This window comes from Eubalaena glacialis, chromosome 6 (assembly GCF_028564815.1).
Source record: "Eubalaena glacialis isolate mEubGla1 chromosome 6, mEubGla1.1.hap2.+ XY, whole genome shotgun sequence".
NCBI classification, from domain to species: domain Eukaryota; kingdom Metazoa; phylum Chordata; class Mammalia; order Artiodactyla; family Balaenidae; genus Eubalaena; species Eubalaena glacialis.
In genome coordinates, this window is record NC_083721.1 from 32,810,296 (window position 1) to 32,823,754 (window position 13,459).

At 33.8% G+C, this 13,459-nt stretch overlaps 1 protein-coding gene across 1 annotated transcript in view; it reads right to left on the minus strand.

The window, feature by feature from the left end:
- The window catches only part of ROBO1 (roundabout guidance receptor 1), a 380,307-nt gene that overhangs the window by 131,154 nt on the left and 235,694 nt on the right, over positions 1–13,459 (minus strand). Inside the window, exon 3 of the mRNA XM_061194033.1 lies at positions 6,203–6,360. Within this exon, the coding sequence (XP_061050016.1) occupies positions 6,203–6,360 (158 nt within the window). The remainder of the gene's footprint in view (positions 1–6,202; positions 6,361–13,459) is intronic.

Consider the following 13,459-nt stretch of genomic DNA (forward strand, 5'->3'; position numbering starts at 1 on the left):
GTTTTCATGATAGACTTAAGCACAAGAGCTGTAACATTCCAGAAGAGCTGTAACATAAATATTTATTGCATATTTACTATGTTCCATGTACTGAGGATTTACTATTATTCCTATAAATATTAATTTATCAATCCAAGTCAAAAGATTTAATTCCTAGTCATAAATCATCAGATCTCATATACAACTACATACAACTGTCATTTTGTTTTGTTAAAATAATGGTATCAATTTGCTATACCAATTTATCATATGTTGAAGTAAACCATATAGTTGATCTTGTCTCATTAGTACCACCTAGGTACTATTGGATACCTTAATACATTTAACTTATGAATACATTTGTTTTTATGCTTATAAATGAATTAAATAAGTTTTATTTAAATCTTCCGTGAGAGATGGGCTATTTCCTTCTGTCTTTATGCCTGCAATTCCTGTAGCTACCACCAGGAGCATTTTCTTTTTGTAGAGAGCCAATAAAAAAGATATGGGAAACTGATGCCTCAGGCATTCCGCAATTGTGTGACTCCCCAAAACTAGCCTGATTTTTAACACACTTAAATTTTCGCCAAGGTAACAATATTAAAACTACCCAGGTCTACAAATATAAAATAAATGGCAAATTTTTTAATAAGCTTAATACCTTTTCACAATGTTTTGACATTAGTAAATTTCTCTTCTCTCTTTACCAATGATGATTCACTCCATTCAAAAACCCAAAATCATGCTAAAATTTTTCTTGGGCTTTTTTGGGTCTAGTTGTCAGCTTTTATTCAACATAATTCTGTAACGGACAATCTTTATACATAATTCAGATTTTTGTAATCTAGGAAATTACTTGCGATATGTACTTTCAACTGTATTTATCTTTTTCTTTAATTCAAGGGGAATTTTAGTTTTTTAACTGAACACAAATTTTTTTCTCAATATTTGGTATTAGTTGTTTTCTCCAACCTTAACATTCTCAGGTTTTCACTCATACAAAATAATCTTGACTTTAAGTACAATATTTCCAAAATGTAATGAAATAAACTCTATATATCATTTTTTATAAAGTACATCGAAATGTTATTCTACCTCAAAAAGAAGTCTTTGGTCCTCTGATTCATCTCTATGAGAAAAATTCATTTATTAATAATAATGGTTATGACTAAGTCTCAGACATATGAAGTAAACCTATTTAATCCAGCCTGCCAGTTAAACTACTTCTATTTCTCATTCTAAATACAATCAGGTTTAGAAAGAAAAGAAAGAACACTAGAGACAAACATCATCTAAGGCCTCTTTCAAATTATTCTAAGAAATACATGCCAAAAAAGTTCAAAAAGATTCTCCTCTCAGGTAGGAAAATAAGAAAATGCTTTTTATATTTTCCTGCTTTATAATCATCATAGACCTAAAATTTGGCTCAGAATAGAGGTCAGTGTAAAAAGAAATGACTTAAGAACATCAAAAAAATACAGGTGCAGCTACAATTCAATTACATATTTTCCTTTTTTGTAGGGTGTGGCTTTGTTCTCACAGCTGGGAGAGTTGTACTTTAAATTTTCAACAAAGAAAGCCACCACATTAAAGAACTCTAGAAATTCCTATAACCAAAACTGTAGCAATAACCATGCAATCCTCACTTGTCTTTCATAAAGATATTATGTGCTTTAATCTCTTGTTTGTCTGTACTCAACACATTTGGCAAAGTACTTTAACAATAGAAATGAAAACAATCATTCAAAAACAAAGCTCAGGAAAGAAGAATCACATAAAATATCTAATAACCAACATCTCTTAAGAATTTACTTTGAATTTTTGAAAAAAAAAATTAGAAATAACATCAGGCATTCTGTTTCTGTTTTAAGTTTTTGTTTTAATTACTCAATTTTAGTTTTGCCTAAAGGAAGAAATCCAACAAAAACAATTATGATCTTAATAAGAGCAGTAATTTTGTATCCAAACTGCTGATTTTTAATCTATTCATTTCCCTGCATGTATAGATGTGTTTTACCTCCAGTGTTTTATCAGTTTAACAGTCATAATTTACACAAAACACACAGATGGTCTTAGAAACAGTAAAAGTTTCAGATGTTACAACTTCCTGGCATATGGAACACTATCATGGATCATCATTTTGACACCATTTAAATGATTTTAAAATTATTTATACATTAACATCTTGGCATCGTTTCATAGTCATAGGTTATTGCAACTTAAAATTGTTTGATTCCTGAGAGCAGTTGGTTCTTATATTGACTATAAGCTACTAATGGGGGGACATTGGTGCCCTTTATTTACAGCGTAACATCTTCTAGACAGCAAAATGTAAATGAAAATCCTCTAATAAATTAAGCACTTTGGCATAAACCATAACATTTCTTCTAATTCAGTATATGATATAACAGGAAGTTCCAAGAATTTAAAAAAAATCAAATTTACCACAGCAGTTTCAAACTATTAATATCACAAAAAATGCACACACACATGTGCATACACACAAAACAAAACCTTTAAGATTAACTAAGACTTTTCAAAATGTGAGACCACAACACCTTTATCTTTTAACTGTTGTGTTAGATACAATATAGAAAGAATTGTCTATACAATTCTAACGTGTCTGATTTCAATCTTTCCACTTTCTCTTGTACCAGTTCAGTGAGCTTTAACCCCACTCACTGAAACTGCTCTTGTCAAGGTCATTAATGACTGACCAAGTTGTCAATTCCAATGGTCAATTCTCAATCCTTACATTACTTGATCTACTGGCTGCAACTGATTCAGTCACTGCCACCTCCTTAAAGCACTATCTTCAGTTGGCTGCCCTTCGGGTTTTCCTCCTTTCTTTCTGACTGCTCCCTTTCAGTCTCCACTGCTCTTCTGCCTCTTTTCCCCCGAGAGCTAAAGCCTGGCTCTCTCTTCCTTTCTATGTATAATCACTCCCTTGCTGATTTCAGTCTCCTGTTTTTAAATAATATGTACATGCTGATGACTCCCATATTCATTAAGATAGGCTACATTAGTCTGTGCTAGGAAATTCTCTATGACTTAATACAACAAAAATTTCTCATTCATTCTACATGTCCACCATGGGAAGACAGAGGTATGGGGTGGAAAGTTCTACTACACCTAACTCAGGGACCAAGGCTCTTTGGGTGTCCTGGAACATGTGTCCTCCTTGGTTGCCACCTGGTAAAGAGAGAGAGCGCTGGAAGCTCACCTACTAGTATTTAACATCTTTAATTTTCACTCATCGCTCATGAAGCTGAACCAGCGAAACTGGTCTGTCCCGTAGCAAGGAAGCTGGGAAGTGTTTCACCTGCCCAGAAGGAAGGGAGGAATGTATGGTAATGAGTACTTGTTATGTCTACCACAACTCAAATTTTTCTCCAGCCTCAACCTCAACTCTGAATTTCTGACTCATGTTTCCAACTGCCTATTTGACATTTACACTTGGATATCTAATAAGAATTTCAAAATTACGGTGTCTAAAACTGAGTTCCTGATACTTCCCATCCCAAATCTTCTCTTTCTACAATTAATGGCATCTCAGTCAATGGCATCTCGACCTTTTCAGTTGCTCAGACCAATGGATTAAGGTAATCCTTCTCTTTTTCTCACAAGCCACATCCAATCTGTTAGCAAATTCTGTCGGCAATTGCTTCACAGCAGATCCAGAATATAACCTCTCCTCTTCAAACTACCTCCTAAGAGACTGGTCCAAACCACCATTTCCCCTTTGCCTGGATTACTGCAAAAACTCCCACTATGCTCTGCACGTCGGTCATTATCGCCCTTCACTGTGTACTGCAGAGAGTGGAGGATTCTGCTGAGAAAACTCTGATGCTTTACACCTTGCTTCGAGGAAAAGCCAAACTATTTACAATGTCTACTAGGTCCTAGACAGTCTGGCTAGTTTTGGGGTTTTTAAAAAAATTTTTATTGGAGTACAGTTGATTTACAATGTTGTGTTAGTTTCTTCTGTACAGCACAGTGAATCAGTTATACATATACATATATCCACTCTTTTTTAGACTCTTCTCCCATATAGGTCATTACAGAGTATTGAGTAGCGTTCCCTGTGCTATACAATAGGTCCTTGTAAGTTATCTATTTCATATATAGTAGTATGTATATGTCAATCCCAATCTCCCAATTTCTCCCTCCCCACCTTTCCCCCCAGTAACCATAAGATTGTTTTCTACATCTGTGACTCTATTTCTGTTTTGTAAATAAGTTCAATTGTACCATTCTTTTAGATTCCACATATAAGCGGTATCATACGATATTTGTCCTTCTCTGTCTGACTGACTTCACTCAGTATGACAGTCTCTAGGTCCATCCATGTTGCTCCAGATGGCATGATTTTGTTCTTTCTCATGGCTGAATACAGTCTGGCGAGTTGTCACCCCCGATGCTCTCTCCGACAAATCTCCCCTTGCTCTCTCTGCTCCATCCACGCTGACCATTCTGCCTGGTTTTTTTTGAACGTTAGAGGTACACCCTGCCTTAGGGTCTTTGAGCTTACTATTTTGTTTGAACACTCTTTATCCAGATATCTATCTAGTTCCTTCCCTTAATTTTTTCACATCTTTATGTGGAGCATTTCTGGTCATTTCTATTTAAAATTGGAATTCTACCCCAATCTTAATTAATCTGTCTATCACTTCATTACTTTTTATAGGACTTATTACAGTCTAATATACTATATGTTATACTATCTATTTTGGTTTTATCTGTATAATTAACCACAGAATATAAACTCCAGAAGGGCATTCACTGAGTTTTGTTTAATGTTGCATCTCCAATGCTGAGAATTTTATCATTAATTTGTATTAAACACAAATAGGTAATCGGGAAAGACATGAGGGAGGAGATGGATAATAATGGTTTCAATGAGTTTGAATTATTAGGGTAAGAAAATGTAAATTACAGATGATGGTCATCAAATGACTTAAAATAGTTTTTAAAGGGGAAAATATTATCTTAATTGTGCATAAGTCTAAAAGGAATCTGTTATCACTAACAGGAGAAGCATTTGGTCCTAGAATCTCTATTCCCCTGCTCCCTTGACTCTATTTCCCTGAGTCAATATTTCCAAATATAGTTCACTTTGCTATGTGGCTTGTCAGCATCTCCTAAAAGTACAGCTAGGTCCTTCTCACTCCAATTCCTAGAATTAAATAAATCATTTGACAGACTCATTCTAATTCGGATCAATGCAGGAAAAATGCTTGATTTTCTTTCAAGGTCTCTAAATCCCTGTCCACCACAACCTTCTCTTTTTTTTTTTTTTCCTCACTATTTAATTTTCATGCTAATCTGCTAACTGGTTATTCAGAAACAGTGCAAGCATTTATTAGGATTATGTGGTCTGTGTTATAACTTTGTTCTTCTACAACTTTAGCAGTGACCTTTGCCTTACACACACATTCTCCTGGGAAACATTAAATCTTGGCTCATAAATTCACAATAGATAGACAGTATGTGCAGAACAAAGAAAACAGTAAAGGAGAATGTTGTACAATCATAGAATCAGTGAGAGTTGGTTTACTTAGGTACTTTAGTTAATGCCTTTCAAGATAGAAAAAGCAAAGAAGTCTCATAGATTCGCTGCTGTCAAGAAGAAAACGCATCATTACTTACTACAGACAGCATACTTCTCTACTCACATCACAGCAGAAATTTGAAATCCAGTAATCTAGTCACACTATTTTATTCTGGAATGAGATCAATCCATCATTAACCATCATTGAGAATGAGATTTGATTTTTCAGAAATGATATCAAACTCTACAGAACAGAAAAGCAATTTAAAAAGGAGAAAGAGATAAAAATTCTGAAGGGAGTTAAGAAGTCTTCTGGAAATATACTACATTTCTGAATTCTATTTATAATTTTTTACTATACCATCTAGAAATGTGATATGCCCTAAGTGATGCAAATAATTATGTCATACACAAAAGTGTTAACTCTAAGACATTGACGTAGAAATTAAAGGCTTCTTTTACTGAATAGCAAACTAAACAACATGCATTTTCCTCACTTATTTTTATGTCAACACAGGGAGAATTGAAATATATTTATTTTAAATGAAGAATTGAAAATGGGAGTTAACGCCATCCTGTATTTGAGAGCACCTACTTTTTTCTCTTTTTCTTTGGTGAAGATATACACAGTTGGATTTCTAAATGTCCCCCACCGCTGGCTTAAATACTCACAGTTATTCTTTCATCTTTATCATCCAGCGGAGAGCCATCTTTCCTCCACGAAATGGTGGGCTCCGGATGGCCTCGTGGAGGCTGGCATTCCATCACTGCAGGCTCTCCCACAGCCACCATGACATCGGAAGGGTTTTGTCTGAAGTCATCCCGTAGTACTGCAGGCACAAGATTAAATCATTACACTCAACGGTGATATATACAGTCCTTATCTCTGAACTTCAGCGAAGGAGACATTTATTATAGTAAACGACTACTAACAGCTATCTCAGTACATCTTGGAAAATCTATATCTACTTACAGACATATGCAATTTAATAATGATATCTGGCCTTAAGCACACGACAGGGATAATTTGATATTCTTCACAGGCCAGTGGGCAAGTGTTTTTTGCTGCCTAGTGCCCTCACAGTTAGCATTTGGCTTATCTCTAACTTGCACTTCTTCTCTGTCTACTGCCTACAGTTTCTCATCCATGTGCTAATGAATATAACCAAACCCTCCTTTTACTTACATGACACGTTGGGATGACGCTTTCTGTTATTAAATGGATTACACATGCATACAAGCAAAAATATTAAAAGTAAAAATAAATGTACTTCCAAATTTGACTGAGATATTTTAAAGATATTTCAAACTAGTGTATAACAGTATATAGTTACTATAATTTAAATATGTCCATTACAAAAACTTTAGACATACTTGCAAAGTGACTAAATTCAAAACACTGTCTGTTTTTCCATTATCACTGAGTGAGGGACAGTGTTAAAAGGCACCAGTGATGATGAGAGCATTGCTACCAACCATGTCACTTTGTATGTTCTGTACTTTTTGGTTTTTGCGGATTTGGTGAGGAGTACACATTACTTCATTTAATTCTCAAACCTGCTCAGAATAAGAGATATTATTAACCCCATTTATATTATTAAATATTTTTTTTAGAGGAGGAAACAATTCATTACTATAATCCTAACTGGATACTAATATAATACTAACATACTGTGAACCAGTATTATTCACTTTGTGATTATTGGAATAAAATGTAGAAAATAAATCAAACATGTATTTCGAAAATAGTTAATACAGTATAATTGTCTTCAGTATTTTGTTAACACCAAGAAATCATGAATTATTTGGCATCAGTTAGCCTTAAATCACAGCTCTGTTGTTTACGAGGCAGGTAATCTCGAACACATTACTTAATACCTCTGTTTCCATATTTACAAAGCAGGCATGGAAATACACACTTCAATACAAGTCTAAAAATGTTAGTTACCTTTCTCCCACCCCATTTTCCCCCAGTGTAATAAAAGGTGAACAATTTTAGTAATCTAATTTGATACTTAATATGCTCATTGGTATGTTAAGTGCACAGATTCGAAGTGATAAATATTTATCTTTAAAAATCTATTGAATTAAATATTTGATACTACAGTTTTGTACTGGAATGAATGTCTTTCCGTTTCAATGGCATTTAAAAATACTGTCATGGATGAAGTACTACAATGAAAAAAAACCTTACGATTTCAAAAGTCACCCTTAAATTTTGGTTTCAAAACCCCAAATAAGCTTAGAGACTTACAAAATCCTATACTTTTCTCTTACAATTCTCCACTTTTCCTTCCTATATGCCAGCTAAGTGCGTGCATACATCTGAGTAAGCCTTAATATCCACTCAACAAAACCATTTTTAAATCTACATATTACGACAACTTGGGCGCAATATGACAATATTAACACTTGGAAAATACCGCTTCAAAGAGGAGATGTCTGTCCTCATTTTTGGAAAGAACAGTAAAAGGAAAAAGCAAAGGAAATATGATCACACCACACTGTTGTAAGTCTAACTTCATAGACACACTATTTACTAATAAAATACACGGACACAAAGATAAGCCTTGCTGAACTGAAAACTGCAGCTACTGTTAGCACATTATAAAAGAACAGAGTACGAAGACTTCCACTATTTATGAACTTACACTACTATTAGGTATTAAGAATACACCACAAATAAAATGTAAGGTTTATAGAAAAAGCAAATGAACTGACCTTAACAGTATGTGCTTTTGCTAGATCACATTATTAATCTAAAAGATAACACCTCTGAAAATTGTTAACACCCTCGAAACATGCAGAAGTAAAATACTTTTCAAATAAAAATAAATAATTTGCACAACTGTTCTGCTTGGTGAGCTTAAAACCAACTTGGTAACACTATATCTTATTTACAAATTGAGATATCTCAAATAAACCAATGAATAATAAAATGTCTTTCAAAAATATCAAAGGTCTAAGTCAGATAAATCAAGGGTTTTTTTTTTTTCCATTTACTATGTTATTTGCGTTTTTACAGTATATAATGAAAAGCTAACAAAATGTAATCCATTAAAGATTGTTGCTTAGATAATGCTCATGTAATTATTTTTGCAGCTGTGAAACATAGAACTCTAGCATTGCTTATGGCGACAGGCAACCTTGCATAAAGTTATGAATTTAAGATTTTTTTCTCTCTTCTATAAAAGCAACTTTTTTTCTTACTTGCCTTGAACATTTCCTTTTGGGGAAAAAATAGTATGTGTCACATTATAAACTGATATGAACTTCTGGCTAAACTATCCAATTTTCTTAATTCATGTGTGTATTTAAGAAATTAAAATAAAAACTGAATTCAAATGACTGGCAGCATCTTGCAGAAAAAACAATGGTATCCATAAATAAACTCAAACACAGATCTTTTAAAAAAAGAAATCTCTCCTTTTCTTCTCTAACATCTCTACTAATCAAAGTGTATATTCTCAAATGTTTCTTGATTTGAACAGTATGAAATTCTAAAATATGGAACTAACTTTTGAAAAGATTTAATATTAATTTGATAACATATATAATGTATCCAAGTAGACACCACCTAGAAAGGTTGTTAAACCACAGTTAATCCTAATATCATATTTCTTCCATATTTATGTAATTGTTTTATGTTTACAGGTTGGTGCGTGTAATCTGGCTCAACTGCTTTTCACTTTTTTTCATTCTGTTCAATCAGAAAAAAAACATAAGCTTCATTGAATCTGAATCTCCTGGAAGTTTTTGGTCTAAAAAAAATGGCCAACTAAAGTTTATCCTTTAAAACAAAACATATAATCATTTGTCTTTCTGAAAAACCACACATCAATTTTAATACAGTTCTCAGAATAAGTAAACTTGCTTTCAGAAAAGGATTCTAAAATTCAGTGCTGACTTTGCAACCTATTTGGGTAATATTGAAAAGACAGGGGACAAAGTGAAAAAATATGTTAAATGGAAACTTTCAAATATTATGGAGATTTTAATATTTGTAACACACTCTTTAAAAGCGTTGTGGGAAATTTTAGAACTGAATGAAACATAAAATTATAGAAAGGGCAGGAGTCTTTGACAACATCTAATCCATCCCACACATAGAGGCAACTGAGTCCCAGCTTTGTCACTAGCTTGTGTTATTTGCCAGGAAGAGACCAGAAGAAAACATCAGTAACCTGATTTCCAAGGCAGTGCTCTTTTTAAAATTTTTTACCATGTCACCATTTTACTGTAAAATGCAATTTTCCTAATCTTTTGTATTTCCAACAAATCCACTCCCTTCCTGCAGAAGGTTTGACTTGCCAGTGATTGTACATCAGTGCACTGCAGTCTCATGACTGCCCCATTTTGGTGAGGCTCAAATGCTCCTAAAATTAATTTTGTTCCCTAATCATGTGGTGAACATATGTGAACTATAATACTCTGGCTTCATGAATCACAGAATCTTGGTGTAGTCAGGGGCCTAGGAGATGTGGGACCTAAACTTTTTCTTTTAGAAATTAATAATCTAAGGCTCCTCAGGAGGAGAGGAGCTCATCACATAAATAAGAATAATGATATTGTTAGCAATATAATAATAATGTTAGCAATGGCTGACGTTTATTGAACATTTACTATGTAAGGAACCATGCCAAGTATCCACTCATTTAATCCTCATAACAAGGCTATGAAAAAGTGACTTCATTAGTTTCATTTTACGAATGTGGAATTTGTAAAGACAGGGGCAGAGTCCACCAAGGACACTTTTCGATCAACTTGCCCACCCATCTGATCTTAACGCTGTACGCACAATTCTAAATATATAGCTATCATGATATAATTAACACTTCAGCCTCTTTCCAGTAGAACCAAAGTTGAGTGAGAAATTTCTCTCTTGACACTCAAATGGCTACCTTTGAATATGTTGTGTATTCTTGTATCTTCTCAGATTTTTCCACGTTTGGAAGAGGCCACTACAGATTTTCACTGGCATACTGAGAATTAGAAATCATCATTCAGATTACATATGTCGTCCTTTTATAATGATTCTTCTATTTCAACAACAAAATGGCTGAAAAAGCTGCACAATAATAAGCATCTTAATTAAATATGGGCATTTTAATTAGAATTTTAATGGGTATCTTGGGAAAAACAGAGGAAGAGAATATGCAGTCCTGGGAATTTATTTTTCTACTTAAAAAGACTACTTTATCAATGAAACCTCGCAGCAAATAGTAGTAAGCAGTTGACAGGGGAAGGGAAAAAAATGAATGAAACCCTTAAAAATGGGGCATATTTGAGGAGAAAATAAATGAGGAAGTGTATTCCCAAAAACAACAACTTTAAGGATGCTGAGAGACAGCCTGCCTCGGTTACAGTGTACCACTTCAATTGCTTTCAAAATCACTAATCATTTCTATTGTCTTTAACTAGCAGAGACTGTATTACTCACTTCTTTGATACTTTTAGTTCTTTATCTAAATGTCTACTTAACATAAGTAAATTGTATTTCATTTTAAAATAACTATTATTCTTTCATTTAACACATCTGTACTGAGCACATACTTGGGTGCTTGGCACCCGTGCTATAACATTTGTATTTCTCTTGCAGCACAGTTTACATCAGTGGTGAGGTAGGTCAAGAAACAACATTAATCTTCACCTTGTCAGGAAATGGTAATACAATAGGGTTTATTGCAGGTTATTTTGTATTAAGATATATGCTTTAGGAGCCAGCTAAGGAAGCATATCATAAAGGCGTACCTATTTGCATTCTTACTTTTTAAGCTCACAGCATTACCCAGAAGAGCAAAGTGTTATCTGGGGTACAAATGTTTTTCAAAACTCCTTAACATTTCTTAAAATAAAATCATAATTCCCAACTTTTAGAAGCATTCCAACAAAAGGGTTGAATGTCCAGAAAGATATTTTGACCAATTAAAAAAAAAAAAAACTAAAATGATAACGTATAAAATAATCTTTCATGAAGTATTATCTATTTTATAGCATCATATTCTAAAGCTAAGGCATTTGATATTTAAAATGATGCATGCACACATCAATTCTGTATAAAGTTATGATTTAGTCATGATCATTTCCTAAAGGGTACATATTTACTTTTTAAAATTTGACACTGAAAATATCTATGAATGCTCTTCAATAATTATGTCATCTTCCACTTGTGTTTTTTGTAGCACGCAACTTTATTTTGAAACCTTAAATTATACTTTGGTTAAGATCCTGGAAGAAAATATGCTAGTAAAAGCACTTATTTTCTCAACTACTGCAGCTTTTGAAGATTCACAAACTTCCTATGCCCTACCCTAGGAAAGTAGTACTTTTTTTAAAAAAAAATTATGCATTCTGAAAAAGTGATATAGTATGGATGGATGCCAAACATCACTCAATCTTAACTAGCACTGAATACAAAGCCCTGCAAATAGAAAGATAAGTTATTACCAAAATGAAAGTAATTAATAGCTATTTATTGGGTTTTGTTTTAAACAACATGTGATAGAGGAACAGGCTTAAACATAGTTGCATGGCTCTGTGTTCTGCTGGGCGGCAGCAATGGGGGCAAGCCATCCTTGCTCTTTTAGTGATTAGAATTACTTCCAGGTTGGGTCCAAGCTTAAACCACATTCCCATTCTGCAGAAACATGGACAGCATAGTGACACTTCCTAGGAAAAGCCCTCACAGCTCTCTGCAGTCAATGTTTCCTGGTTTCATTATTTCACTTCAGGAATCATGTGTGCTACAAGATGTACCCTAGAGTGTATTACACCGGCACCAAGTCATCAAGACAAAGGGGTGAAGTTTGGCATGCTAGATTTACGTTAAAACCTATGATGCATTCCAGAGAAAGGTGTACCTCAATAAGGATCAACATTTAAATAGTTAATATTCAGCAGACTTGCAATCTGGTAGATCATAAAAAATGAACTCCCAAAGTTAGTCAGGTTGCTAAAATCATATGTTCTCACTTAAAGATGTCAGTAGCTTACTAGAAGTTTGATTTTTATACACTTTCAACTATAAATTAAATGGATTTATTAATGAAAAATGCAACTTTTGGAAAACACCATTTGATAGAGTATATTTGTAGATAATGTTTATTTAGGAGTCAAAAAACAGAAGTCAGGGATTTTAGAATCACCCCATGTATCCCACCACAACGCTGTGATTTTAATAGCTATATTCACAATGGCTCAGTTATTTCCATACAGAACAGAAAATTTTACACTCTATCTTGCTAGGGTTATTACGAAGACTAATTATTTAGTGTTTGTACAGGACTTGCCATTTATATGTGCATTACATCTGCAAAGAAGTATTACTATTAGTCACTATGTGAGGAATTGCCAAATTTCTCAGCTGCCAGTACAAATGGAAAGGAGGACAAAGAATGCCATTGATGAAGGTTTCTAAGTGCCAGAGCAAAAGTCACATTCAGGAGTAGCCTGGCAGGGTTAAAAAAACACAGATAGAATGAGACTATCTGAGGTATGGGACCCTGATTAGGGCAAGAGAGACGTGTTCTTTCTTTTCTAAAATCCAACTTGCCATTTAGCACCCTGCTAAATAGAAATATATATATATATATATATGTTTATTCCTTGATCAAAGGAATATACTTATCTATTTATTGTCTGGCTTTTTGTATTCAAATGTCAGCTCCATGAGAACAAGAAGTTTGTTTTTGTCACTCTATGTATCCAGTGCCTAGAATAATGCCCAAGACATAATAGGCGTCCAGAATATAAATATTTACAATACACCTTCTGAATGCTGGGTATTATATCTGAAATAGCGCTAACATCAGCACGAGTCCTACGTTCATGGTGTGCAAGGTATGGGAAGGAGACAGACAATAGTCAAATAAACACATGCATAGATACACAGCTACAATCATGATACACGACATGAAGGAAAGGATAGGA